This window comes from Zootoca vivipara, chromosome 4 (assembly GCF_963506605.1).
Source record: "Zootoca vivipara chromosome 4, rZooViv1.1, whole genome shotgun sequence".
NCBI lineage: Eukaryota > Metazoa > Chordata > Lepidosauria > Squamata > Lacertidae > Zootoca > Zootoca vivipara.
In genome coordinates, this window is record NC_083279.1 from 63,029,170 (window position 1) to 63,053,726 (window position 24,557).

The 24,557-nt window shown below is 41.6% G+C and overlaps 2 protein-coding genes across 7 annotated transcripts in view; one reads left to right on the forward strand and one right to left on the reverse strand.

Moving 5' to 3' along the window:
* The window catches only part of POU2F1 (POU class 2 homeobox 1), a 104,789-nt gene extending 91,213 nt beyond the window's left edge, over positions 1-13,576 (forward strand). For all 5 annotated transcript variants that reach the window (XM_035116369.2, XM_035116370.2, XM_035116371.2 and 2 more), the window contains one exon: positions 445-13,576. In XM_035116369.2, coding sequence (XP_034972260.1) covers positions 445-755 — 311 coding nt within the window. In that variant the 3' untranslated portion in view covers positions 756-13,576. The remainder of the gene's footprint in view (positions 1-444) is intronic.
* Positions 13,577-15,494: 1,918 nt separating this feature from the next.
* CD247 (CD247 molecule) overlaps positions 15,495-24,557 on the reverse strand; it is a 50,639-nt gene continuing 41,576 nt past the window's right edge. Inside the window, exons 3-8 of one of the 2 annotated variants that reach the window (XM_035116377.2) lie at positions 24,270-24,326; positions 20,681-20,767; positions 19,866-19,901; positions 17,742-17,798; positions 17,336-17,371; positions 15,495-16,798 (exon numbers count right to left, since the gene is read on the reverse strand). In XM_035116377.2, the coding sequence (XP_034972268.1) occupies positions 16,730-16,798; positions 17,336-17,371; positions 17,742-17,798; positions 19,866-19,901; positions 20,681-20,767; positions 24,270-24,326 (342 nt within the window). In that variant the 3' untranslated portion in view covers positions 15,495-16,729. Of the gene's footprint in view, positions 17,372-17,741; positions 17,799-19,865; positions 19,902-20,680; positions 20,768-24,269; positions 24,327-24,557 lie in introns of both variants that reach the window. The other variant, XM_035116376.2, reaches the window with a different exon arrangement.

The window sequence follows — 24,557 nt, forward strand, 5'->3', positions numbered from 1 at the left end:
GGATGAATTTCAGCTAGGCAAAAGCACTCCAGAAGGGTGTGGAGCAGGGCTGGTGAGGGATGTAGCCTTTGGGGAGGGGCATGGCACAAGGACAGAATGTGGCCAGGGGAGAGAGCCCCAAGGGGCACAGAGAAAGGCCCCAAGAACTGCATTGGGGCCCTGGGCCTGAGGTTCTCCATCCCTGCTTTAATGGGTCTTCATGCCACCTGCTTTTTCCTCTGTGGTGAAACTGGTGTATTTATCTGGATAATAAAATGGTCAGTTCTCAATCCTCAGTCACTCTAACTCCAATCCAGCTTTTCCTCCTGATGTTGAGATGGCTTCGTTTACTATTTTTGGAGGGTGTGTGTGTGTTTTAGAATCCGTTGGTCGTCAGAAGACAAACTTCAGTGCTGCTGATGTGTGGGGCTGCGAATGCTGACATTTTCTTCCGCCTCTTTCTAGCTCTTGCATCTGGTGGCTCTCTTCCAATAACATCACTGGATGCAACTGGGAACTTGGTATTTGCCAATGCCGGAGGTACGCCAAACATCGTCACTGCCCCTCTGTTCCTGAACCCTCAGAACCTTTCACTGCTCACCAGCAACCCAGTTAGCTTGGTCTCTGCAGCTGCAGCCTCCGCAGGGGCCTCTGGACCAGTTGCCAGCCTTCATGCCACCTCCACCTCAGCAGAGTCTATCCAGAACTCTCTCTTCACCGTGGCCTCGGCCAGCGGGGCTGCCTCCACCACTACTACTGCCTCCAAGGCGCAGTGAGTTGGACTGAGCTGTGCTTACCCAGAGCCTATTTTACTCTGCAGTGAGATGGGCTGCCAGCTGGGTTTACAAACTGCAAAATGTGATTGGTTTCCTCTCACCATGTTGCTGGGGTCAAGGGAGAGAAGGAAAAATACAAAAGGAAAAAAACCAAGAAGAAGGATTTAAAACTGGGACAAACATTTGCCTAATTTTATAATAAACACTGTCTTTTCAGGATTGCTTCATTGACTGGAGAACTTTCTAACCAAAAATGTATAAAACAAAAAAGGACTACTTATCATTTCCAGCAGTATCAATGACAAGTTAAGGTGGGTTATCAACTCAAACGTAGGAACGGGATTTCTTCTTTCTTTTTGATCTAAATATCTTTTTTTAATTATCATTTATTGGTCTGTTGTACAGGCCATAATGTCATACAAGGTGTTTATAATCTTATCAATCGTGTTGGGGGTTCCTTTCTTAACTGGTACAATTTAGGCAGGCCTGTATTACTGATGTATCTCTTTATGATTATTATTATTATTTTTATAAATATATATATATATATAGTTCGGACACATTTGTCTGCTCCTGGAACAGTTTCAGTGAGCTCCCATGCCACACAGAGGGAGGAGCAAAGAGAGGGAAGCATGTGAATTGCAAATGTTCTTTGGTTTCCTTTTCCCTGGCGGTATGTTTTTCGGGATTCTCTCAGAAATGTTGGCGGCTAAGTGAACATGCAGAGGGTAATGTGCAAAGATAGTCCATGCTTGTGAGATGGGAGTTCTGATTGGACAGCTGTTTGCTCAGCACACTTGGGCCAAATCTAGCTCTCATTTGCACGTCTTTGGCTCCTGTTGATGCCAAGGGAGGAAGGATTTGGCCCATAGGTTCTGTCTTCAGCACCTGTGCTGGCCACTGTCTTATCTCATAATTGCATGGAAATGGCCACTTTACAACTGGGAATATTTCTGTTATTTACTTTCTCAGGAGGCTGCCTGTATTGGTGATAATTCATATGCATTCGTTGAACCTTCCTACCAGCTGTTTGGCATAGAATTTTTGAACGCTGCATTGGTTCATCTCTAAGAACTTACTTTTTCTGGTGTCTCCAATATGATTGTACTGAAAATGTTTTCAACTTAAAACATTTCTATTCCAGAAGTAAACTGGGTCATGTGAGCAAGTACTGTTTTATGCCAACACAGCAGGTCGTGCTCCATTCTAAATAGTTTGTAATGTTCTTTGACACTGTTCACTGCTCTGGAAAAAGTTGGTAAGGAATTCTCAGAAAGCTGACCAGCGTGCCGTGGAGAGTGTTGTCTTTCTGGTGAACACTGGCATGTTGCATGCATCTTGCAATATTTCATGCTATTTCTGGGTGATGCTGCTGCTAGCTAGATCATTTATGGCAGTGATAAACACCTCTACTAGAGAGGGGGAAATGTTTCCAAGCAACGTAACAAGTGGTATGCGCAAACAGCTGCTGACAATGGATGAGAGAGAGACTGAGGAGACAGAGATTAATTTAAATGTTATGCTGGTCTGAATCTAAATTTTTGCTGCTGAGAAGAGATTGGATGACTGCAATGTACTTGGAACTCTCCAATCTCTTTTTAAGGTGAATTGAAAAGGATCTTCAAGAAGGAGGAGGTGCCCAGTTTTTCTTTTCACTAAGCCTGGGGAGAAGGGGAGTTCCAGCACTCATGTAATTATATTGCATTTCATGCCAAAGGTAATTATTTAAGCTCTCATCACCTGATATCATTTATCACCTGATATCATGATGGCAGTAACTTTATTCTCAATTCCTTCTCTGGCTGATGATCCCAATTCAGAGAGCTGGCATTAATGCTCAACTAGCAGAAATCTTTGTCTCTTCTCGCATACTGTCATGCTGTTTGCTCTCTGTTCGTATCTGAATTTCCAACTTCCTGTTTCACAAGCTATTTAAAAATAATGAATTCTTCCTAAAACTTTAAAAAACTTGTGAACTGTAAGCAGGGAAATGAGCAAATGTCCGTCCACCGTCTTATGTGTGTTTGATTTTTTTTAATGTTTTATTTTTTTAAAACTAAGCTTGAACCAAAGTCAATTTCTAGCAAGCTGCTGTACTAATGGACTAGTTTGTATAAGTGCAGTTCAGATGCAGAGAGGTGATAGATGCTACTGACAATTTCTTTTCATTTTTTATTTTATATAAAAATTGCTGCTTGTTTTAATCTTTTTTGGGGGTGGGGGGGTCTTTTATATATCCTTGGGGCAGACAAAATCTCAACTTGATTATTATCTAATTTCCGTGGTTTGGTGTGTAAATAGAATGGCAATGGCAGATGGTTACTAATTCAACTGTTCCCACATCCTCCTTAGCAGTTTGGCTCAATCTATATACTGTGGTGTGACTGTCTCCATGATTTCAGTCTCAGTTTAAAAATATAGGGCTATGAATAATACTGTGTGTTAAGGTTTTAAGTGGCCCATAGCAACAGCTTGGAGCAGTCAAATGTATGAAAGGATGGCAGAGGAAAGACAGGTACCCATTATGTTGGTCTCAAGGCCATAGTGTTGACTAGTTTCTACCAAAGGAAATATCAATCCCATGGATTTTTTATTTTATTTTATTTTTTGTCCATTGAAATTAGATCTATGTAACTTGTGTTTTTTGGCACACACACATCCATACGTATATATTTTAATAGAGGAGATGGTGATGACTTCTGAACTGTGGCATTTATTTAGCTATGAATTTCAAACATCAAGGAGGAAGCCCTTCATATTTATGTACAAAAAATAAAGAGAACACAGCCCTGTAAATCGCCCCAAAGCTCTCAAGGATTAAGAGAAACTGTTTATTCAATTGACTAGCTGCTTCTTCTTGGGTTCACTGTTTGCAGTTAGAGGACACAATGAATCTGGAACACTAATGTAGCTCAGATGATGGCCATAAAAATCTTGCTATAGTATTCACAGTATTCACATATTGTTAGTGTGAGCACCTTTAACCTTTATTTCTCTTATTCATGCCACGGCCACACTACTAGCAGATTTCACAGCAAGTTCTGGTGAAAGAAACTGGAAGCTCAAAAAAAATGCAGCTAAAATGCTTTGGTTGAATTGTATTCATCTTATTTTACATATTCCATTCCTCATATCACTCATCCCTAATGCATTGGTGCTTGTTCCCAGCAGCACAGAGATACCAGGATCTGAATAGCTGTCACTCTTTCATGTTGATCTTGGCTATATATTTCACATGGCCATATTAAAACACACACACACACACAACTTCCCATTCTAGAGCAGCCAGCCCCAACCTGGTGCCCTCCAGAGTACCATTCCCATCAGTCCTAGCTATTCTGGAAAAAAGGCTGCTCTAGAGAGATAGATAATCTGCCCTGGAACCTCACAGTTATAATACATTTCTGTTACCACAAAGTTACAAGGATAATCACAGAAGTCATGGAACATTCTGGTAGTAGTGAAAATTTTCTGGTCACTACCAAGTGCAATTCTTGTAATCCAAAACAATGTGTGATACCCGTGTCCCTAATATCCAGTACTAACCGTTCTTCCATGACCACATTAGTTGAACAAATTGGTCCAGCATTCCAGTGTTCTAGAAAATGTTAATTTTATTTTCATTTTTTCAGTCATGGGTTATTAGGGTGTCATTTCATTTCACACAGTTTCAGATCGGTTTCATAGGCCAAAGTGTGAAACGTTTGCTTGCAAATTTGAGAGATTTCAGTGCACCTTTCATTACCAAAAAGGAAAGGAGTAGGTTAATCCTCATACCTGCAGTTTCCACAGCTGCAGGTTACTTATGAAAATGGCCGAGTTCAGTCCATGTCCCTTTCAGATGAGTTGGAATTTTTCTATTGATTTTAGAGAAGCCAGAGTGCCAGAACCTTATTGGGTGCAAATACTACTTCCTTGAAAGGTGTGAAAAATGAGGATATATTGAGCAAACAAACCATTGGTAGGTGAGTTAAAACATCTATTCAAGTTACCCTAAGTTGTGTGCACTTAGGGCCAGTGTGGACACTTTCTGTTGTAGGAGAGTTGTTCTTCCAGCTGAATACATAGCTCATCATACTGATGGACAAACTCCCAAGGTTCATAATTTCAAAGTAAAGTTGTTTTTCCACACCTTTTTGAATCTGCCCATAGATACCAATTTGCACATTACATATTCCCATGTATGAGGCTCACACATACGAGTAATGTCTGAATGTGCTCTTACCTTGCAGTTCACTCTTTTGGGGGGGCAGAACGTTCATGTTTTTCAGGCAGTGTGTATAGATATATTTGATCGCTTCCTTTGTAAGGTTTGTGCTTATGAAGTATTATAAATGTAAACTATGTGTGATACTCAACTATGCTTTACCCAGAGTAGAGCCATTGAAATTAATGGACCTAATGTAGTCATTGTCCTTAATTTCAGTGTGCCTACTCTGCATAAAATTTAGTTGAGTACCACCCTATATCTCTACATTATTTTGCCATCTTGAGAATGTATAACTGCTCCATATATCTGTGCCAGGGTTGGTGGGTGGGAGATTAGCCAATAATTCTGCTGGTCCAAGCAAGGCTTCCAGGCAGTCTAGCATCTCAACCTTCACTTGAGTGATAGATTGCTAAGACTGAAGAGAAACAGTTATATAAGGCAGGGTGGAGTCTTATTGGCTCTTTGGGTCACCTTATGGCCATTTGTAGTGCCAGAGCAGCAGAGATCAGCCCAACTGTTCACTCTTCCTGCAAGCAGCCCCAGTAGCACCGGCAGTAAGATGTCTGGGCCATGAATTAGTTTACCTTGGAGATAAGCAAGCATGCCTAATGTAGGAATTGTCATTAACCCAGGGCACTCAGGAGTACCAGTGCAGTAGATTACAACATATGACAGAAATGAGATGGAGAGAATTTCTCATAAAAGGGGGGATTTGAAAAGTTTTTGCTGTTTTTCCCACCTACCACCTAAATATGCATGCCACGTGAACGCGCATGGACAGTGGTCATTCAATGTCACTTCCCCTGATGCATAGGGTTGGATCAGTTGTAATATTCCCAATATCTTAACCATGACTAAGGAAGGTGGGCTGCAGGATCCCTGCGTTCATGTTAACCATGGCTCAGGTGAATGCCAGCACAGACATTAACCGTGTTTAAGGCTGACAGAAAGAGGGTAGGGAAATTGCAGTCCTACAGCCTGCTCTGCACTAAGTCTGTACCTGCTCAGAAACATTACAAAGTTGCTTTACAATGACATGATATTTATGTGAGTTACTAGAACCCTGATGCCTGGGCCTGTGTACAAACATGGCTAGGAAAAGCTACAAACATGATATTATAAAAATGGGTCGCCTGGCTGTCCTGTGATGGAAAAGCAGTTGTGAATGGTGAATCCATGCTATATTTTTTAAAATAACTCCTAAGCTTCAATTGCCAAGGAAAATACCTGATAGGTTAAGTTTAGTTTTATGTTGATTGTCATCTAAGACATTTTTACTGGATAAGTTCAACCAAAGATGTTATTGATTGAAGTTATAAAGGAAGAACAGAAGTACTTATAGCTGAATTCACAGTGCCAGAAACCAGGCTTAAGAGTCTATTGTTGCCTTATCTCCTTACCTTCCCTATTTCAGTTGTATGTTATGTGGGGTTAGGTTGGTAATAGCATGCTTTAACTATCTTTCTAATTGCTGTTCTAAAAACCTTGAAGAATGTAGGCTGCCCATTACAAGATAAAGCCTGTATTTTATTTGCTACCACACTGATGGCTTATTTCAGTTAGTGGATGTTGGGCTATACTGCAGCCTAAGCAAAGACTGGCTCTGATGCAGTGTTTGGCACTTGAGGTGGAGGGTTCACGTGATTTTTGCATGGGGCATTTATTTATGTTCAGGATCTAGTAGCAACTTTGTGAGACCACATTCAAAATATTTGCATCAAATATTACATAGCAAGTGTGAGCACTGAACAGAAAACACATAGATTCATTCATTCTTGTAAGTGATAAGATCTGGGAAAATATCACTCAAGTCTTGCTTTATGAACTTTTTTTCCCAATTTAAATGTAATATTGCACTGGTTCCACTGTGGGGCCATACAGTTATGCTTGGGGTTGAGCTGCAGGGGCAGTTAGCATCACAAGGATGCAAAATTCACTTACTGACTTGATTAGTGTTTGGTATAATTAAAGCTTTTGCTATGGCCTTGTTGCTTTTGGAGCCACACAAGTGTAGCAACTATATTTACCATACAAGTTCCTTTATTAACCTTTCAGATGACACTTTTGTTACGTAGAATTATTTAACAATATCTTATTGATGGCTATATTTTTCAATAACATAATTTCTTGTAATGGAAGTGCACATTTAGGCAAATGCATCATTTCATCAGATTCGTGCTGTTAATGACCTTTTAAAAACAACATCCCACGTAGAAGTCTCTCTTCTACTTTGAACACGTAGTCCTTTCTCTCCGACATTAGGAGTATGTTTATGCTCGATCTGTATGTGCCTACACACACTTTTTAGAAGATAAATTCTAAAAGCGTTCTAGAGGTTCATAAATGTATATAGGTATAAACCGTTATAGATAAAACACTACCAAAGGAGAATCTGGCTGGCTGATTATGGTTATTCATCTCTAACCAAAACTTCTCAGGACTCGTTAGCCAATTTTTTTACAAAGTTACAATCTAATGTTTTTTAAGCAATACACTCTCTTAATACATTCACCTGCAAAGTTCTTGCTCCATGCAGTTATTAGGCCAGGTTGAACTTGCCAATAGGGAGATTTCTATTGGCTTAAGTGATAAAAGTTGGCTGAGATCCCTGAGCAGCTTGAATGGACTTTTGATGCCGAAGTCCATGCCCTGTATGAACAGCTTCAGGGGGGGAAAAGGAATGCACCTGGAACTAGTGCCAATTTACCCATAGTCTTCTTACTTTTGTGAGTGTTGTGGGATGGCATACCGTCCAGTTTGTAAACATTCACCCACCCACCCTCCCCAGTGTTGGCTGAAGGGCCCTTGAGCAAGAGATCTTCCATGGGTTCCCCCACCCTCCTCAGTCCCTCAGCAAATCTCCCTTATCACTGGAGCAGAACAAGGAGACTCTTGGCAGTAGAGGGCCTTGAACAGATGCCCAGCCATGCCAGTCCTCTCTGTCTTTTTGCTGTATGCCCAAAATGTTTTCAGATTACACAGATTTAATCAAAAGGCATTTGATTATTAGTCAATGGAAAAATGAAACCTATATTTCATTTCCACTTCTCTAGGGAGACTTCCAAAAGTTTAAAATTCTTAATACAGACATTTATATCAATTGTGAAAGAAAACGAGATATATTGGACCTAGCATTGATTAGTTGCCACAGCCTATCCCTAATACATTTCTGAATCGGTTTTGCAATGTTGAGTTCAGCCTCACTACCAACAGATCACATTAGTCTTTAATCCTCCTGGGATAGTATGCAGGATAAGAGGTCTGCTCCACACATTTCACTTTCCTACATACAGATATAGCATCCTTTTAGGAAATTGCATCATAATGTGCAGTGCCGGTTGCTATTTATGCATAGACATTATCTGTGAAGGCAAATTACAGTGTATGAAGTGACTCTTGAGTCACACTGGAATTAAATTTGCTTTATTCTTGAGAGAAAGAAAAGTCGTAGTCACACAGCCTGACATTGCTTTACTGCTATGACCTTTACTGACCTTTGTCCAAACATGCGGTATACATGTAGTTGGGCTGAATGTTGGCATGAAGCTTGCCAAATGCTTTTGACCCTAAGGAGCAAAATGAAGGCTTCTCCTCTGACATAACTTGGGAGTCTTGTTCCACCCCTTCTCATCTCTCTGTAAGCAGGCACTGTTACAGGGTTGTAGGAACAATGCTTTTTGGTAGCAGCTGGCTTTCTGGCACCTTTTTTTAAGAAAATAAAATACCTCAACATAGCTTTAGTATCATTTGCAGAATGGAAAATCGGGAGAGAAAAACTTTATAAATAATGGAAGTAATTCTAGCTGTAGAGTTTAGTTTTGAAGACCCTGACCTTTGCTGTATGTATTTGCAGTTCTGTATTTAGGCTACAACTTTATAGGGTATGGGGAGGGGGGAAGGAGAGAGAGTTAGCTGTGCTAGAAGGCAAATGTTGCTTGCAACGTCTTTTTCTACTTTGTCATTGGCTATCGTTGTCAACACGCTACATAACAGCAGACGTAACTGAGTTGCTGTATTGCTTCCAGGGTCCTCTAGGTGTGCATGACCTCTGCCTCCCTGCTTGCTTTCTATTGGCAAACCAAGGGCCTTGATGGGGATGTAAATATTGAGCAAGTTTGTGTGCTTGGAGGAGGGCATACAAGGAGATGAATTAGCAACCTATTTTAGTCTACGTAGTTGCACTAGGGCCAAGACTTTTACATTTGGAAAAGGAGGAGGATATTTGGGAGAACAAAGTGAAACAGTTCTTTTTATCCCTGCTTGTCGTGTTATTGAATGTAGTATGTGGTGATTAATTTAATTTTCTAATAGCAATGCTAATTCTGTCTAGACCAAAAATAGCAGCAGAGAAACCAAACTAAATGCTAACCTGCTCCTAGTACCTAAGTACAGAGTACCTGAAAGAGAGAAGATTCTGTGAGGCAGACTTCAGGAGAAAATATGTGGGTTTTATTTTTATGGAAGGTTGAGTCATTTTTCTCTTACAGCACATGGTTCAGATTTTGGATGGCGTTCTTGGGAGACTTCATCTGCTTCCATCCTGACTCTGAAGCATCTCCTTTCTCTGATTGCAGAAAAATACAGAGTGGGTGTTTGTGTGGGGAAGTATATTTCCAGGGGTGGGAAAGGAAAACCTGAGCTTCAGCTGGAGGGGTAGAATTTCCAATGTTTGATAGGAACCAAAGGTATACTGATTAGTTTTTGGCAGTTCTGCTGTTTTCAGGGTGTCTTTGGCAAAAAAAATTGGGTGGTCTTAGAGGTTTGGTTTGATGACTCTTGACTTGGAGGATCTCCTCATGTGTTGGTTTTCCTACCTTCTTAATGCACAGGGTTGGTTTGGATACTTTTTCTGAGGACATACTGGAGGCAAGTTCTATTCAGTACAGCACCCAAGATCACAAGCAGCTGTTGGATGTATGGAAAACTTGGTTTATTTCTTAAAATATCAAAACTGCATTGTCCTCTGTTTCACATCATTTCAGAAGTCCTGTGGGTTTTCATAGTGGAAAACCTTGGAGACGTCTTTCTTTCCTCCCCGGAATAGCTTTGGGCATTGTCACATTACATGCTGTTGGCTTGATGAATTGCATCAGTCAAGCCTGACGTGTTCATGTGTGAAGCAAGGGAGGAGGTAAATATATATTAGTTGTCCAGCTATTCTTCCTCTGGAAATCAGCTGGGATGCAGAACTTCCCTGGAAAGCTTTACTAATAGACTTATTGTTCTGACATTATGTAAAGTGGTATTAATATTGTGTGACTTTTCTAAGAGCTAGGTAGGTTTATAAGTAGGTAATAGGGAAATGGAAAATGACTTCTCAAAGATAAGAGCACTTGGAACAAAAGATGTGGAAAACAAGGTGTGCTTTAAAAGAAAACAAATCTGAGGAAGGAAATGAAACAACCAGTTGGGAGATGGGATCATGAGAGGAAGATCCTTAGTACTATGAGGATGGTTGGAATGTCTCCCCTCTTCTGCCTTATTTCTCTTTACCTCACTCGGGCGAAAATATGGGTTTAATAGTTTGTTGTCGGCTCTTTCCCCAAACATTTCTAAAACTCTGATCTTTGTTCTCACCAAAAATTCTCTCTTTACTTTTTACAAGGTAGAACCCATCAAAATAAAAGCCTTCCTGAAGTATTTCTAGCAGAAATCTCCTTACCCCACCGGGGGCTATAAGTGTACATGGTGAATGTTTCTGGCAAGAGTACTACAGGAATAGTGGTAAATATTAAGGAGTACAGATCTGTGTCAAATTAATATTTGCACAAAGCAAACCAGCCACTCTGCCCAAAAGCCTTGGAACAGACACCTTTTGTCGGGGTTGGGGGAAAACTCACTTGTCCCATCTAATCCATGTTAGCATATTGGCATTTTCAATCCAGTTTCTGTATTTGAATTTGAGGAAGAAGCCACAGCAGATACCCATATACTGATTGGTAGGTCACTTCCATTTATTTGAACCTCCCTGGAGGAAGATCTAGGCTTTTCTCTAAAATCCAGGAGATAAGAGGTCAGGTGCAAGTGCATTTGAGAGCATCATGGGACACTGGCTGTTCTGCACTCCCCTGGTCCCCCCATGTTGCTGTTCCATTTCCTTCTTCTGTGGTAGTGTCTAAGGCTAGGTGTGAGTAAGTGTCGGGTGTTTATCCGCCACAGGTACGGGAGCTGTCGTATACCTCATTTCTAACTCATAACTGAGTAACTTGCTTTAACTTTCTCCAAACCCTACAGAGTTGCCAAGACTGCCCTCCCTCCCTTGATTAACGTTGAACTCTGGCTTATAGCATCCTGTGACCTGCAACCTGGGGGGGCGACCCCCTAAAGCCTCTGAATGTCGCTGCTTAAAAGCTACTGCAAACTGAGGGCAAATTGCAATCTTCTATTTCTTTTGGTTACCAGGGGTCCTCTCGTAGTCTGTGAATATCCATCTCCATTCCCAATCCGTGCATGAAACCTCCATGCTGCCTTCTCCCTCCCCCTGGTGAGATGTCAGGGCTATAATGTACTGCAGGGTCAAGGCAGGACCCTGACAGCTCCTCTCAGCCAAGTGCTGCATGCATATTGCTCACTACTTTTTCATTTTTTTTTCTCATGCTCCTCCCATATTTAATTTCCTTCTTTTATTATTTGACAATCTTGTTCCTCCCCCTCCCCCCTCTAGGCTAACCAGAAGCTGCATCCCTGTTCCTTCTGCCATTTTACTTTGAATGTAGTTTTCCCACCCTTTGGAAAGAGAAGCTTTTCCAGGTCACGGTGCACTGCTATATGCCGAGGGGGGCGGTTTCTTTGTTTTGTTTTGTTCTTTTAGAAATTTCCAGCCAAAACCAAAGATTTCCTAATGATTGTATAAACTCAAAACAAACAAACAAACAAACCAAAGACAAAAGGGGCGTCTTCAGCACCAATCATATCTATAAGATGACTCGGTCCCATCCTGTGCTAACTTGCTTGGGAGACCAAGTTCTGTTTGACCTCCACAAATCCAAAGGCACACAGCCATTGGGAGGGAGAGTTCAGTGGGGGAAAGTGATGGACTCTGCAGATTGGTTGTGAAGCTGAAGACATTGGTGCATGACTGGCGGCTCTGGTGGGTGCTTTTAACCCTTTGGGAGCTGGGTGATATTAATACACGCTGAGGTGCACTTCTGAGCTCTCCCCCCCATGCCCCCCCCGCCACTGCTTGGAAGAGGCTGTCCTGTTGTGCAAAATCTCTGAAAAAATGTTTTGTTTTTCTTTCTCCCCCCTCCTTTTTTGTTGTTTAATTATTTTTGCAGCACCACTGTGCAACTATGCATTGTATTTCTCAACCTTTTGTGCTAGCTAGGTAGATGCCTATGACTTTTTAAACTTTGGGGGAGGGGGGGTTGCCAATGAAGGAACTTTTTACATGGATCTTTTAAATCTCAGTTGATTAGGGGGTGTTTGGTTCTAGGGTCATACAAGCTCTATCCCAAAGCAAAATCCAAATGTTAATAATATTAGCCTGATGCAGATACCAAAGATAATTTCTTTCCTGCAGAACCTTAGACTTGTGTATTAAGTACAATTACCCAGCACTTGCATTAGTCTAACCTCAGTAATTCCAAAGCTTAGATGTATATTTTGGTATATTTCTGGGATATTAAAAATGTTGTTTAAATTCTTGTTTGTTTCAGTGTAATGCTCTTAAAGTCATAGCATGGAGATAACTGAATTGTCTTATTCTTAGTAGTTTGAAATAATAGTATTTTTGTATGTTTTGGGTGTGTCAATGTATGTATTAACACAACAGTTTTCACTGCCTAGGTGTTCATAATTGAGAAAAAGTGTACATAATCTGTAATTTCCACCAGATTGTCGATTTAGATTGCATTTTCTCTGATTGCCATTCCCAACAGGGAGATCTTTATTCCTTTTTTTTTTAAAGAGACAGCATGCTTATAACAGTGAGATTGTACTTTTGCCCTCCCATAAAGGTCCAGTTCCCTGGAAACATTGTCCTTTAATTTTGAAAGGTGAGGCAAGACATTGAACAACTAAAAGCATGGCTATTACTATGCTAGGAATTTATGCTTTTTGTTTTTAAAGTGGGGGAGAGGCATCTTGCCAACAAAGCTATGGTTTGAGGAAATTGATTTGGAAAATCCTGAGCTCTTCCTATGGCAAAAAATAGATATTTGTGTTGATTTTAGAGCTTCACTGTTGTCAACCATCAGGTTGGCTTATTTCTTCCTCAGGCCTGCTAATGTGGTCAATTGTACAGCTTAATTCTCATGAACACTTTGTATCTAACTGTGATAAATATATTAAGATACAATGCATTCTTGCCTAACTTTCAATTTGAGAACTGTAAGGCCCTAATTTGAAACTGTGTGTGTCTCCAAAATGGAGATGAAAAGGATGCTGTCTCTTTAAATATACCTTCTATTTTTTCCCTAGTGGCTGCCTACAGGTGGCTGTGGGCATTGAGAGAGACTGTGTAGATTATAGTGAATCAGGATGAAAATGGTAGATTTTGTGTAGATGCATTTGTCTGCTGTAATTTTTATATATATAAAACTTACTGTAATTGTACAGTTCATTTCTGTTGTAAACATCATTAAACCATTTTTCCAAGTGTTTTAACATGCATGCACTGGTTTGTGGTTTTTGAACAAGTGAAAGGAAATGATTGAAAAGAAATGGCAGAACCTTGTATTTCTGTTGTTTTTAACCTGACAATCCAGAGCTGAAGGATGTTCCTCCTTATTTTCCCCCAACTACAAATTACAAGACATCTCAAGTTAGAAGTCTCACATAATTGGACAGCAGAAACAGGTAAGCCTCTCAGTTCTGTTATTCTGCAGAAAATGATTATGCCAGATTTATTTTAAAAGCTTACACTACTAGTAACTTACGGCTTCCATGTTGAACAGGATGTGTTAAATTCTTTCAGTTAAGTAACCACCATGTTCAAATACACATAATGTTGCTTTAAAATATGTAGATATTTTCTGTGTGCGTAAGCATGCATACACAATAGAATAGAGAGCTGTTGACTGGGTTTGCTTCTGAGTTCTGAATTAGTTCTGTTGTCTTTCTAATCAGTTGTCCTAAAGTACAATCCTTCATGTTGCCTTGTAAAGGAACTTTATCTTCATGCCTCTAATTGTTTTCCCCATTGTTTCCCATGATTGTAGATTGCAGTAAAATGAAATCAATACTTACAGCATAGGAATTGTAAGACTGATCGAAATCACCTGTTGGTCTACACAGATCAGACACGTAACATTTCTCAACTTATTCCACCAGTATGATCACTTGTGATAGCCACAATATGGAGCCCACTGCTGTGAATATATTTATTGGGGAGCTCATCCAGTGCCAGTTAGTGCAGGGGAAGTGGGGTTGTGGTTCAGATCTTGTGCAGGTTGTCTAACTATCTCAACATCGCAATGCACATTTCTTTAGTATTCTCTACATTTGTGTCCTTGACAAAATACTTTATTGCTACAGGCGCATGTGTCCTGCATACTACTAGTTTAGAAGCGCAGCAATAACTATTGTAGGACCAAACTGTCATTGATGTGAGATCTTTAAGCTCCTTTTTTCTTTTACTTTCCACTGCAAGATGGGGCTACGAAGTTCAAACGAATCCAGAATAAGACCAGAAGAGGAAAAAGCAGGTATACTTTAAGAAGCTTTTATTTAAAAATACACAGAACACACGGTTTCAGTTCTTTAGATAGAAAAGCATTTCCTTTGTTCCTTTCAACTTAATTCATAGATTTAAAGCTCCAGAAGTGTATTTTTGAAAGATCAGATTTAGGCTGTGCACACCCCATACATTTAACCTCCACCCAGTGCATGATTTATGTGTAAGCTAAAAAAAAAGCTATAGCTTAGGGCCTTACTCTCTTGGGGGCCCCAAAAAAATTTAAAGGGGGAAAAAACTGGATGTAGGTTTCCAAAATGTAAGATAAACTGAAATACAATTGAGAAGACGTTTAACAATTACTTTGATAAAATAAAATACATATTTTGTTATGTGCAAATGGCTTTAGATACCTATTAGGTCCATAAATTACCATATAGCATATGTTCAACACAAAAAAGAGCGGCAATTTGTTGTTGACAAAGGACAGCTGGACATACAAAGGGCCTCATTCAACCTAAATCCAGCCCTGCCTCCCCCCCCCCCCCCAAGAATCCTAGGAGCTGTAGTTAAGGGTGCTGGGAATTGCTCTGTAAGGGGTAAACTACAGCCCCCTGAGTGGGTGTATGCAGCCAAGTATCCTTAGCTGCCAAGTATCCCATTTTTCGCGGGAAACGCCCAGATTTTAATCCGTTTCCCGCTGTTCTCCGGAATGGAGAAAAATCCCGGAAATCCCCCGGATTTCCTACCTGCCAGGGAGCCTCCATTTTGGGTGCAGCTCTTCCCATGTGTGGGTACCGGAAATCGGGCAGAGCGGCACCGGAAGTCGCTTCTATGCATGCCCGGTGGCCATCTTGGTGGCGGCAGCCGTCACCAAGATGGCCGCCGGGCATGCGTAGAAGCGACTTCCAGTACCACTCTGCCCGATTTCCGGTGCCCACACATGGGAAGAGCGGCCCCGGAAGTTGCTTCTAAGCAACGTCCGGTGCCGCACCGCTGCTGATCCTGCATTTTTCAGCGGGAGACTTGGCAGGTATGCCTTAGTCAGGTATGAGGTCTGACAAGCAGACTCTCACTTCCATTCTGCTGATAGAGATGTGTGTGAACCCTTTTTGGATCAATCAGTCTGATAAGATGGGCAGAAGGAATAAAAATCCTCTGTGAAACTAGGTAAGGTAAATAGATTCAAAGTATAAAATTCTCACAATGGGCATTTGCCTAGGGAAAAAGCATAATAGGATGTGGGAATAAGGCTACAACTCTAAACACACTATGGAGTAAATCCACTGGCCATTCCTTCTGTGTAAACATTCTCCCCAGCTAATTCTTCCCTTGCTCCACTGGTATTAAGCTCACTTAACCAGGACAGCAGCACCTGACAGGTTTGATCAGGATTCTGTCTTAACAGGAATTTGAAGCATTTAAAACAGGAGGTAATGTAATACTCATTTCAACCAACCATACGTCCTGTGGAAGAACAACCTACTTCTATTCTCTTAACTATGGGAACATACTGCATGAGAAGTATGGGCAGGCACAGACAGTATGTCGATTTTCATATTAAATCACTTTAGCAGTGCATGTTTACTCAAAAGTTTACCCCACTGCACTCAGTCCAAGGTCAATGGTGGTTTCTTTACTCTAAATGTGTGCATGTTTTTGTATCTTGGCAAAAGAGTGTTTAAAAAGGTCCTTCAAGGCAATATCTCCTCCCCAAACCCCAACTGCTATTTATAAATAAAAACCCAAACCTATAACAAGAGAGGGGGATAGTTAACCTGTTGGTGCTCAGAATTATCTGATGTTTTGGAACAAAACCCTTCCACATGAGCAACATTAATGCACATTTAGCTTCAAAAAACATCTTTCCCTAGAAAAGAAAATGACTTTGAAATAGCCATCGCAACAGCTGGTCTTAAATTTAAATTGAGCAACAACACAGTGCCCAAGCTCTACAGCTATGTACACTTTGAAAGCTGCAATTTGAAATTAGCTTTAAAAAGGAGCTTTGGTTTTTATGCTCATGTAAAAGTGGCATTTGTTGTAGAAGGCAACAGATTTCTGAATAGATCATCTTGAGAATGGTAATCAAGATTCCCGCTCGCCATGGAAATAGTTCTCCTCTTGCTAGACTCAACTGTACTGTAGCTAGTAAGGTGGTGGTAGGGGCTGCATTTGAAGGACATCGTATGTATCCTTCGTTGCTTTGCTGAGACCCTGATAAAGAAAGATGAGATGACTCAAAGTTATAACTAAATCAATATAACTACCGGGAGCTATTTTCAGCAGGGGCATATGGACTTAGTACCCAACAACTCTGGGTTTCTATCCAGAGTAAATAAAGGTGACAGGCTGATACTCAGCAAGACAAAAGTCCAGCTTAGAAGAATGTGACTGGTCCATTGTTTGTTGGATCAAGCGAGGAAGCAAAGTTGTATACTGCCCTTAGAAGTGCCTGTAGTCTTGTTCCTTCACAGACTGCATTAACACCTCTGGGCATGCAAAAATATTCTCTTAGGTGGCTCAAAGTGAGGAACAGGGCACTTGCTCTGTTCTCCCACTGTAGCAAGGTGATCCAATTTGACAGGGTGCATGTATCCCAGAAGCATACTGCACAAGCAGCCCTTTGTATGTACATTAATTAAAGCAAAGGCAAACAATATTCCTGTGTGAGCTGTTTTTGTGCAACTTGCTTCCATAGGATTGTGACCCTGAAGTTTGTAGGGAAATAGGCTTGCTATTGCTGTGCCTTACCTGATAAACTGTTTCGTTGCCTTTGCCACGTCGTCTCTGAAAAAAAGAAGCCCAGCATCAATACAAAATCTCCCTGCCAAGATTTTTTTGCCTGTGCAAATAATTACACTCACACATGGCTCAGTTTAACTGGGGGGAGTGGGAGGCTTGCTTCTGATTGGTCTTTTAAGAAGGTGCTGCACAATCTGACTCAACTGCCCCTTAATCAGTAATAAATAAAAATTATAAATCACAGAAGTGTCATTCAAACAATATCAAAAGGGTGAGGAGGAGACTATAATTTCTGTTTTGCTTGACTTGACAGTACTGCTTTAAATACAGGGTAGGAAAAAAGCAGGCAGAATATTGCCTGAATCCACCTTGGCACCTTATGTGTATAGCCAAAATGGCAGGAAGTGTCACTTACCTCTCCTTTCTTTCCAATTTCGCTGTATGCTTCCCCCATCTTATCCCGCTGTAGAGCCTGGCCATGGAAGATCAGAAAATAGTGTCAGCATGAATTAAGTACTGTTTTCTGCCATACCCCTCCTCTTTGTCAGAGATAAGAAACCAGGGACTCTCCCTCCAGATGTTCTTCCAGCTCACATCAGCCCCAGCAAGCAATGTCCAATGGTCAGAGATGATAAACATTGTAGTCTAGCATCATCTAGAGCAGGGGTCCCCAAACTAAGGCCCAGGGGCTGGATACAGCCCAATCGCCTTCTAAATCTGGCCCGCGGATGTCCCGGGAATCAGCATGTTTTTACATGAGTAGAATGTGTTCTTTTATTTAAAATGCATCTCTGGGTTATTTGTGGGGCATAGGAATGCGTTCATATTTTTCTTCAAAATATAGTCCGGCCCCCCACAAGGTCTGAGGGACAGTGGACCCCTGCTGAAAAAGTTTGCTGACCCCTGATCTAGAGAGCCACCTTACAGGTTCCCTATCCTTGCTATATAGATATATACATTGCTTCCCCATTGTAGTTAAAATTAAAAACGTCAAGTCCTAAGAGAAATTAACCACAAAAAGAGGAATCTAGCCAAATAAGACATAACAAAATAATACTTTCCCTGTGTTCATTTATGGGAAAGGAGATGTGATTGGTGGTCCAGACTAAGGCAATGTTTGTTCCTTCACATTGCAGTTAGACTTGAAAGAAACCGCCTGTTGGATACAATAAAAGGCTCCTTTCAAGTCTACTTGCAGAAGGGGGGGATGCTGCAGGCCAGATGGGGAAACCCTGCAGGTCAACACTTACTCTTGCTTTATACTTGGTAATTTCCCCCAATGTCAAATAGGTCCCTGCTACTCCCATACTACAGACATGGGAGGATTTCAAACGTTGCACTAATTGAGCATCCCTTGGTGGGGTACTAGTTGCACAAGGAAAGGGCAGGAAGCCTCGTGGCAGGTCACACAGGAGTTTGCTGTAGTCAACAGTACTTGCTGCTGTACAACAAGCTTGTGCTACCACAACTGGGGCAGATGGTAGGGAGTACAACCCCACAGAGCAGGTTGGGGAACCACGCCCTCCAGATGTTGCTGAACTTCTACTCCCATCATCCCTGGCCATTGGCCATGTTTGATGGGGCTAATGGGAGTTGGAGTCCAACATGATCTGAAGGGCCAATGGTTTCCCATGCCTGCCATACAGTCTGGTCAATTGCACATTCTGGACCTAATGGTCAAGGGTCCCTTTACCGTTTTACCTATCATTAATGGCATACAATTCATTTGAAAAGTGATTACGGTACATGGAGCCTTATGCTTTGCTTTCCTAAAGTTCAGTGCCTGTGACTTTGGAACCAATTGATGATATCGTAGTAGCACCTCAATGCCTGAGAAGCAGCAATTCCAGCAATAGTTTTTCTTCTCTCCCTCAAGTTACACTAAGGAAGGGATGCAGCAGCTAGATAGAAACAAGGAGTAGGAATACAGAAGATAAACCTGGCTGGGAGGAGGCAGAGAGAAGTTTGTTTACAGTCCTCACAAGGAGAGGAAATAAGCTATTTCATGGCAGCTGTTTGCTGTAGCAGAGGAACAGAGATCACAAAAGTATCATGCTGCTGAAATGGCATAGGAACAGACATTCACACATATAAAAAAGAACTTTGCATGCAGGTGCAGAAACATTCTTTAAAAAGAAAGAAAGAGTGGGCTCCAGGACAATGAGGCTAAAATGCAACAGGAATATCAGTTTTTGTAAACCAAAGCAGACTGCTTTAGGGGTTCATTAACAGCATGAAAACGAGCTGGGTCTTGAAACACCTTCTGGGAGAGGTATTTGGCACCCATGGGCTCACAAACAGTCAAACAGATACACTGGCAAATCTTCATATGTGTGCAAAAAGAGATAAATTAATGAGGGTGATGCCTACATGGCAGCACAATTTACTTCCCAATGTTATTTCTGATGTCCTTAGGTGGTTTTTATGTGAAGCTGGCTGCTCATTTTAGAAAACTGAAAAGCAATTTAAAGAAATTCTAAACAATATGGCAAGAAACCAAAATGCTCTTCTGAAATGGTCAGTTCTTGGTTTTACTTACACTGTAAACTCTGTCCTGAGGTTTCTTTCTTCTGTGCTGAAAAGTAAAGGAAAAAACAAGCAGTACTCACAACCGTTCTTGCGGACAGTACAGTGGTACCTTGACATCCGAACGATTCGACTTCCGAAGGTGTCGACAACCCCGGAAGTCTTTTCGCAGCACGCACGGTCGGTCGGCGCACGCGCAGAAGCGCAAAATCGCACTTCGACAACCGAATACTTCGACTTACGAAGACGGTTGCGGAACGGATCGTCTTCATAAGTCGAGTTACCACTGTATAAAAAAATTATTTGGGGATGTGCAAGGCTTTCCAGAGATTCTTACAGAGATGCTAGTCTTGGATTAGTCACAAAATTTCTAGCTGCATTTGATGATGCATGAAGCATTATCCTGAGTTGCTGGTATATGTACACATGGCAGTGGGGAGGGGGCTGTCAACAGCTGTTGATAGCACAGACCTCCTGACATATATAATGTGTGAACGATCCTTTGTCTCTATTCAGTCCACAGGCAATGGGACTGAAACATTGCAATTTAGTGGCTTGACCAAACCACATCCACGTGCACCCCCCCGCCCTGTAACTCAGAGTAGCACTTCATGCATCTAAGGAAGTGGACTGTAATCCGCAAAACCTTATCCCATCCTTAATAATAAATCTATTAGTCTTCAAAGTGCCATCAGATTCTTTGCTGTTTTAGGAGAGGTCAGGGATGTCATGTCCCAGTGGCTGCCTAAGCTGGGCTGACATTTTCTCTGCACAGAAAAGAGTGGCCTGAATTTAATAAAAGGACTAGGATGAGATGAGTGAAGGTACCTGGGCTTTCCCCCCTACTTCAATGTCAGCATCTGCCTGTTTCGCTCCCAGCGATTCATATTCATCTCTGGTTCCATGAGACAATCTCTGAAATGAAATATATAGATAGGGACATCTACAAGAATGACAGCTCATTGGTAAGTTGCAGTCCTGAACTCCTCACGGGCTGACCAGTACTGTGTCTTTAAAATAGACTAAAAAACAAACATGAGCTCAGTAAATCACATTCTGTCGTGTTAAAACCATCGCATAAAATCCTGGTCCTAGACTCAAGTTGCTAACCCTTTCCCCAATCCTTCTGCCGAGAGCCCATCTAGTCCAGCATTATTTTCTCTCTGTGGCCTACGCTGAGCGCAACACTCTTCTGTACCATACCTGGATCATACCAGGTATTCAGCAGCATACTGCCCCCAATGCCAGAGGTAATACAGCCATTGTAACTAGTAGCTGTTGATGATCTCCAGGAATTTGTCTAGCCCAGGTATCCCCAAACTGCGGCCCTCCAGATGTTTTGGCCTACAACTCCCATGATCCCTAGCTAACAAGACCAGTGGTCAGGGATGATGGGAATTGTAGTCCCAAAACACCTGGAGGGTCGAAGTTTGGGGGTGCCTGGTCTAGCCACCTTTGAAAACTCCTAAGTTGGTGACCATCTGTACATCTTGTGGCAGCAAATCTCGTAATTCAACTATGTTGTGCCGAGATGTACCTGCTTCCGTCTGTCCTGAATCTCCCACCATCCACCTTTCATGGGATGCCAATGCAGGCTTCCCAATAACCTCTCATATAAACCCTTCCATTCACAAGGGCCATCCCAAACTTTCCTGCCAATTATCCCTCTCTCTACTACTCATTGCAGGAGAGACTAGCTGTAGTCACAGTCACATGCACGGCCCTTGTACAACAGGCCTCTCTCTTCACCTTCCTTCTAGCATTAGAGCTGCTGGCTCTTATACTAAACAGGAAACCGAACTGGCCACACATACAGTCTTCATGGTAGCAACACGGTATAAGCTGCACGTGCAAGTTCATTCTCTCTTCTAGCAGGAGCCAACCAGAATCTTTTGATTCTAAACAGGAAAACAAGGTTAACCCTGCTTTCACATAGGACACTGCTGTGGAGAACTCATGTAGGTCTCTCTCTCTCCTCCTTCAAAGCGCACAAACCACCTGGCTCTAGACTTTAGGCCAGAATAGGACCACTATATGTGTAGCCATTTCCCCACATCTACACAAGGCTCCCCTTGCTTATTGATTGATTGATTTAAGAATTTAGAAACTGCTCTACAGTAAAATAATACCTGAGTGGTATACAAAAATAGAATGTGGGTGGGATTCTATGTCAGGCTAAGGGCATCATTTTGTCAGTACAAGCATTTCTGCTTTCCCAATAAAATGATTCACCCTCTCCTCCTCTTGACGCTCCCAAGCAGATTTATGGAGGGCATAGGGGGAGACATTCCATTGCACTAAAGGAATTTGATGCACCAGCTTCCACTGGAACAACCTGTTCGTTATTATGAAACATAATATGAATTTTTAAACACTATTCAAAATGTGAAGCCAGCTAGAATTAAATGCTGCAGAAATAAAATGGGTGATTTGAGAAGAGTTTTTTTCATCGAATCATAGAACTGTAGAGTTGGAAAAGACTACAAAGGTCATCTAGTCCAACCCCCTGCAATGTGGGAATGTTTTGCCTAACATGGAGCTCGCACTCACAACCCTGAGCTTAAGAGTCTCATGTTCTACTGACAGCCATGCAGTCTCCATGCACAGATTTCCTTCCATGGGTGTAAATCAACACCGAATGCAACCATTTTATCTAGTTCCAGTGTTTATAGGTTTACACAATATCAAAAAATAAATCCTAGTGTATTTAGAAACAAAAACCACATGTAAAAGTGTAAGTTCCACAGATAGGCAGTGTTTAAACCAAACAATATTGGCAATAGCATTCTGGAGGGAAAGAATTCCAGAGAACTGGTGCTACAGTGCTAAAAAAACAAAAACATGTTCAAATCATGTCAGGCTTTACTGCATGAGCCTGTGGCACTGTCAAGAAATCTTCATCAACAGATCTAATAGCCTGGTCCAGAACTGTACAGTGCTTTCTTACACAAGGAATAAAACCTTGAATACGGCCCCGTAGCAAACTGGAAGCTCATGCAATGTTTTCAACAGAGGTGTGGTGTCATACCTATGTTGACAGGTTGCCCCACAGACCAACAATAGCTGCAGTTTCTGGACCAAATTCAAGGGCAGCCCCATGTTAAGTGTGTTCCAGTAATCAAGCCTAGAGGTTACCAATGTGTGGGCCACTTTCTCCAAGTCACCCCTGTCCAGGAATGGTTGCAACTGCTATACCAGCCCAAGCTGGCAAAAAGCACTCTTGGACATTGGATACATCTGAGTTTCTAGTGGCAATGCCCCAATTACACAGCTGTTATTTCAGAGGGAGTGCAACCCTGCCCAGAACAGCTGATGGACCAGTTTCCTGGACCTAGGAACCACTCACCCACAGGGCCTCCAAAATGATTGCCAGCTGATTGCCAGCAAAATCCCCTCTCAGCAATGGGCATACACCTGGTTGGTTGGGAGATGATTGCCTGTAGTGAACACCTATCAGATACTTGAGGCTTCCTCAAACTCGGCCCTCCAGATGTTTTTAGCTTACAACTCCCATGATCCCTAGCTAGCAGGACCAGTGGGTCAGGGATGATGGGAATTGTAGTCTCAAAACATCTGGAGGGCCAAGTTTGAGGAAGCCTGAGATACTTGCTACATTCCAGTTTGGGGCTATTGACATCATGAAGGAATGTGCAGAAGTAACATGCAAAAAGGTAAAGTATGGGTGGGGCAATGGAGACACTTTTGAGTATTTCTGTACATATTTTCAGAGCAGAGCACTGCCATCTCTTTCATAGGAAATAGGTAAGCCAGGTAAGCCAAGGGTTGCCTTACTCAAGACTTTAGCGATTAAAAGTAGAATACACTTGAGAGTGCTGCCCTGTCCAGAAACCCTTTAGAATGTTTTAGATTCTTAAAATGGGGAAGCAACAAAGCAAAACCACTTTTAATTAGTATGGAGAAGACCACACACTGAAAGACAAGAGCATATTCCAAAGCACCCACACTGTGCTTTGAAGTCCTAACTATTGGGGCTTCAAAGTGCAGCAGCATCTGACATCCCTATGACCACCTGCTTAATTTGATCCACCAGAAGAACAGATTAAGATCTGGTCCACCATACAGAAAATATTATCCACTTCTGATTTAAACATAACTCCTGAGACCCACTACTGATACCTCTATTGCCAGAAGCTCTCACTGCCATTAACCCTCCCCCCCTTGCTAAGCTGGGGGTACTGGAGAGGACTCTGAATAAAAGGAGCAATGAATTTAAAGAATCCATTTAGAATTTGCCCAGACTCTGGAGGAGTCCAAGCCTACTTCTACTTGAATCTTAAGGGCAGATCCATGAAATCTGGTTTCATTTAATTCTCTGTCCTATTATAATTATTCTTTTATTTTATTTGTGAAATAAAAATCATTCAATTTCAAGATAAGACATAAGTTTAGTACTTACATTATATAGGTCCTCTGAATTCTGAGAAGTTTGAGGTTCAGGAGAGCCTTTGCTTATCTGGAAAACACAGCCCATTTCAATCTCTGAATATGACTTTAACATGAGGATAATTTCTGCTAGTGATTTATAAATAGTGCTTTATAAACCCACAATTCACACATTTCATGGAGATTCCATTACTCTCTTGTTCCCAAATTCAAAGAATGCCAATTACGTAAGTGTATGAAAACTGCATATTAAAAATGCACGTAAAAATGTAGATTCATCATAGAATTTCTAGATCTTTGG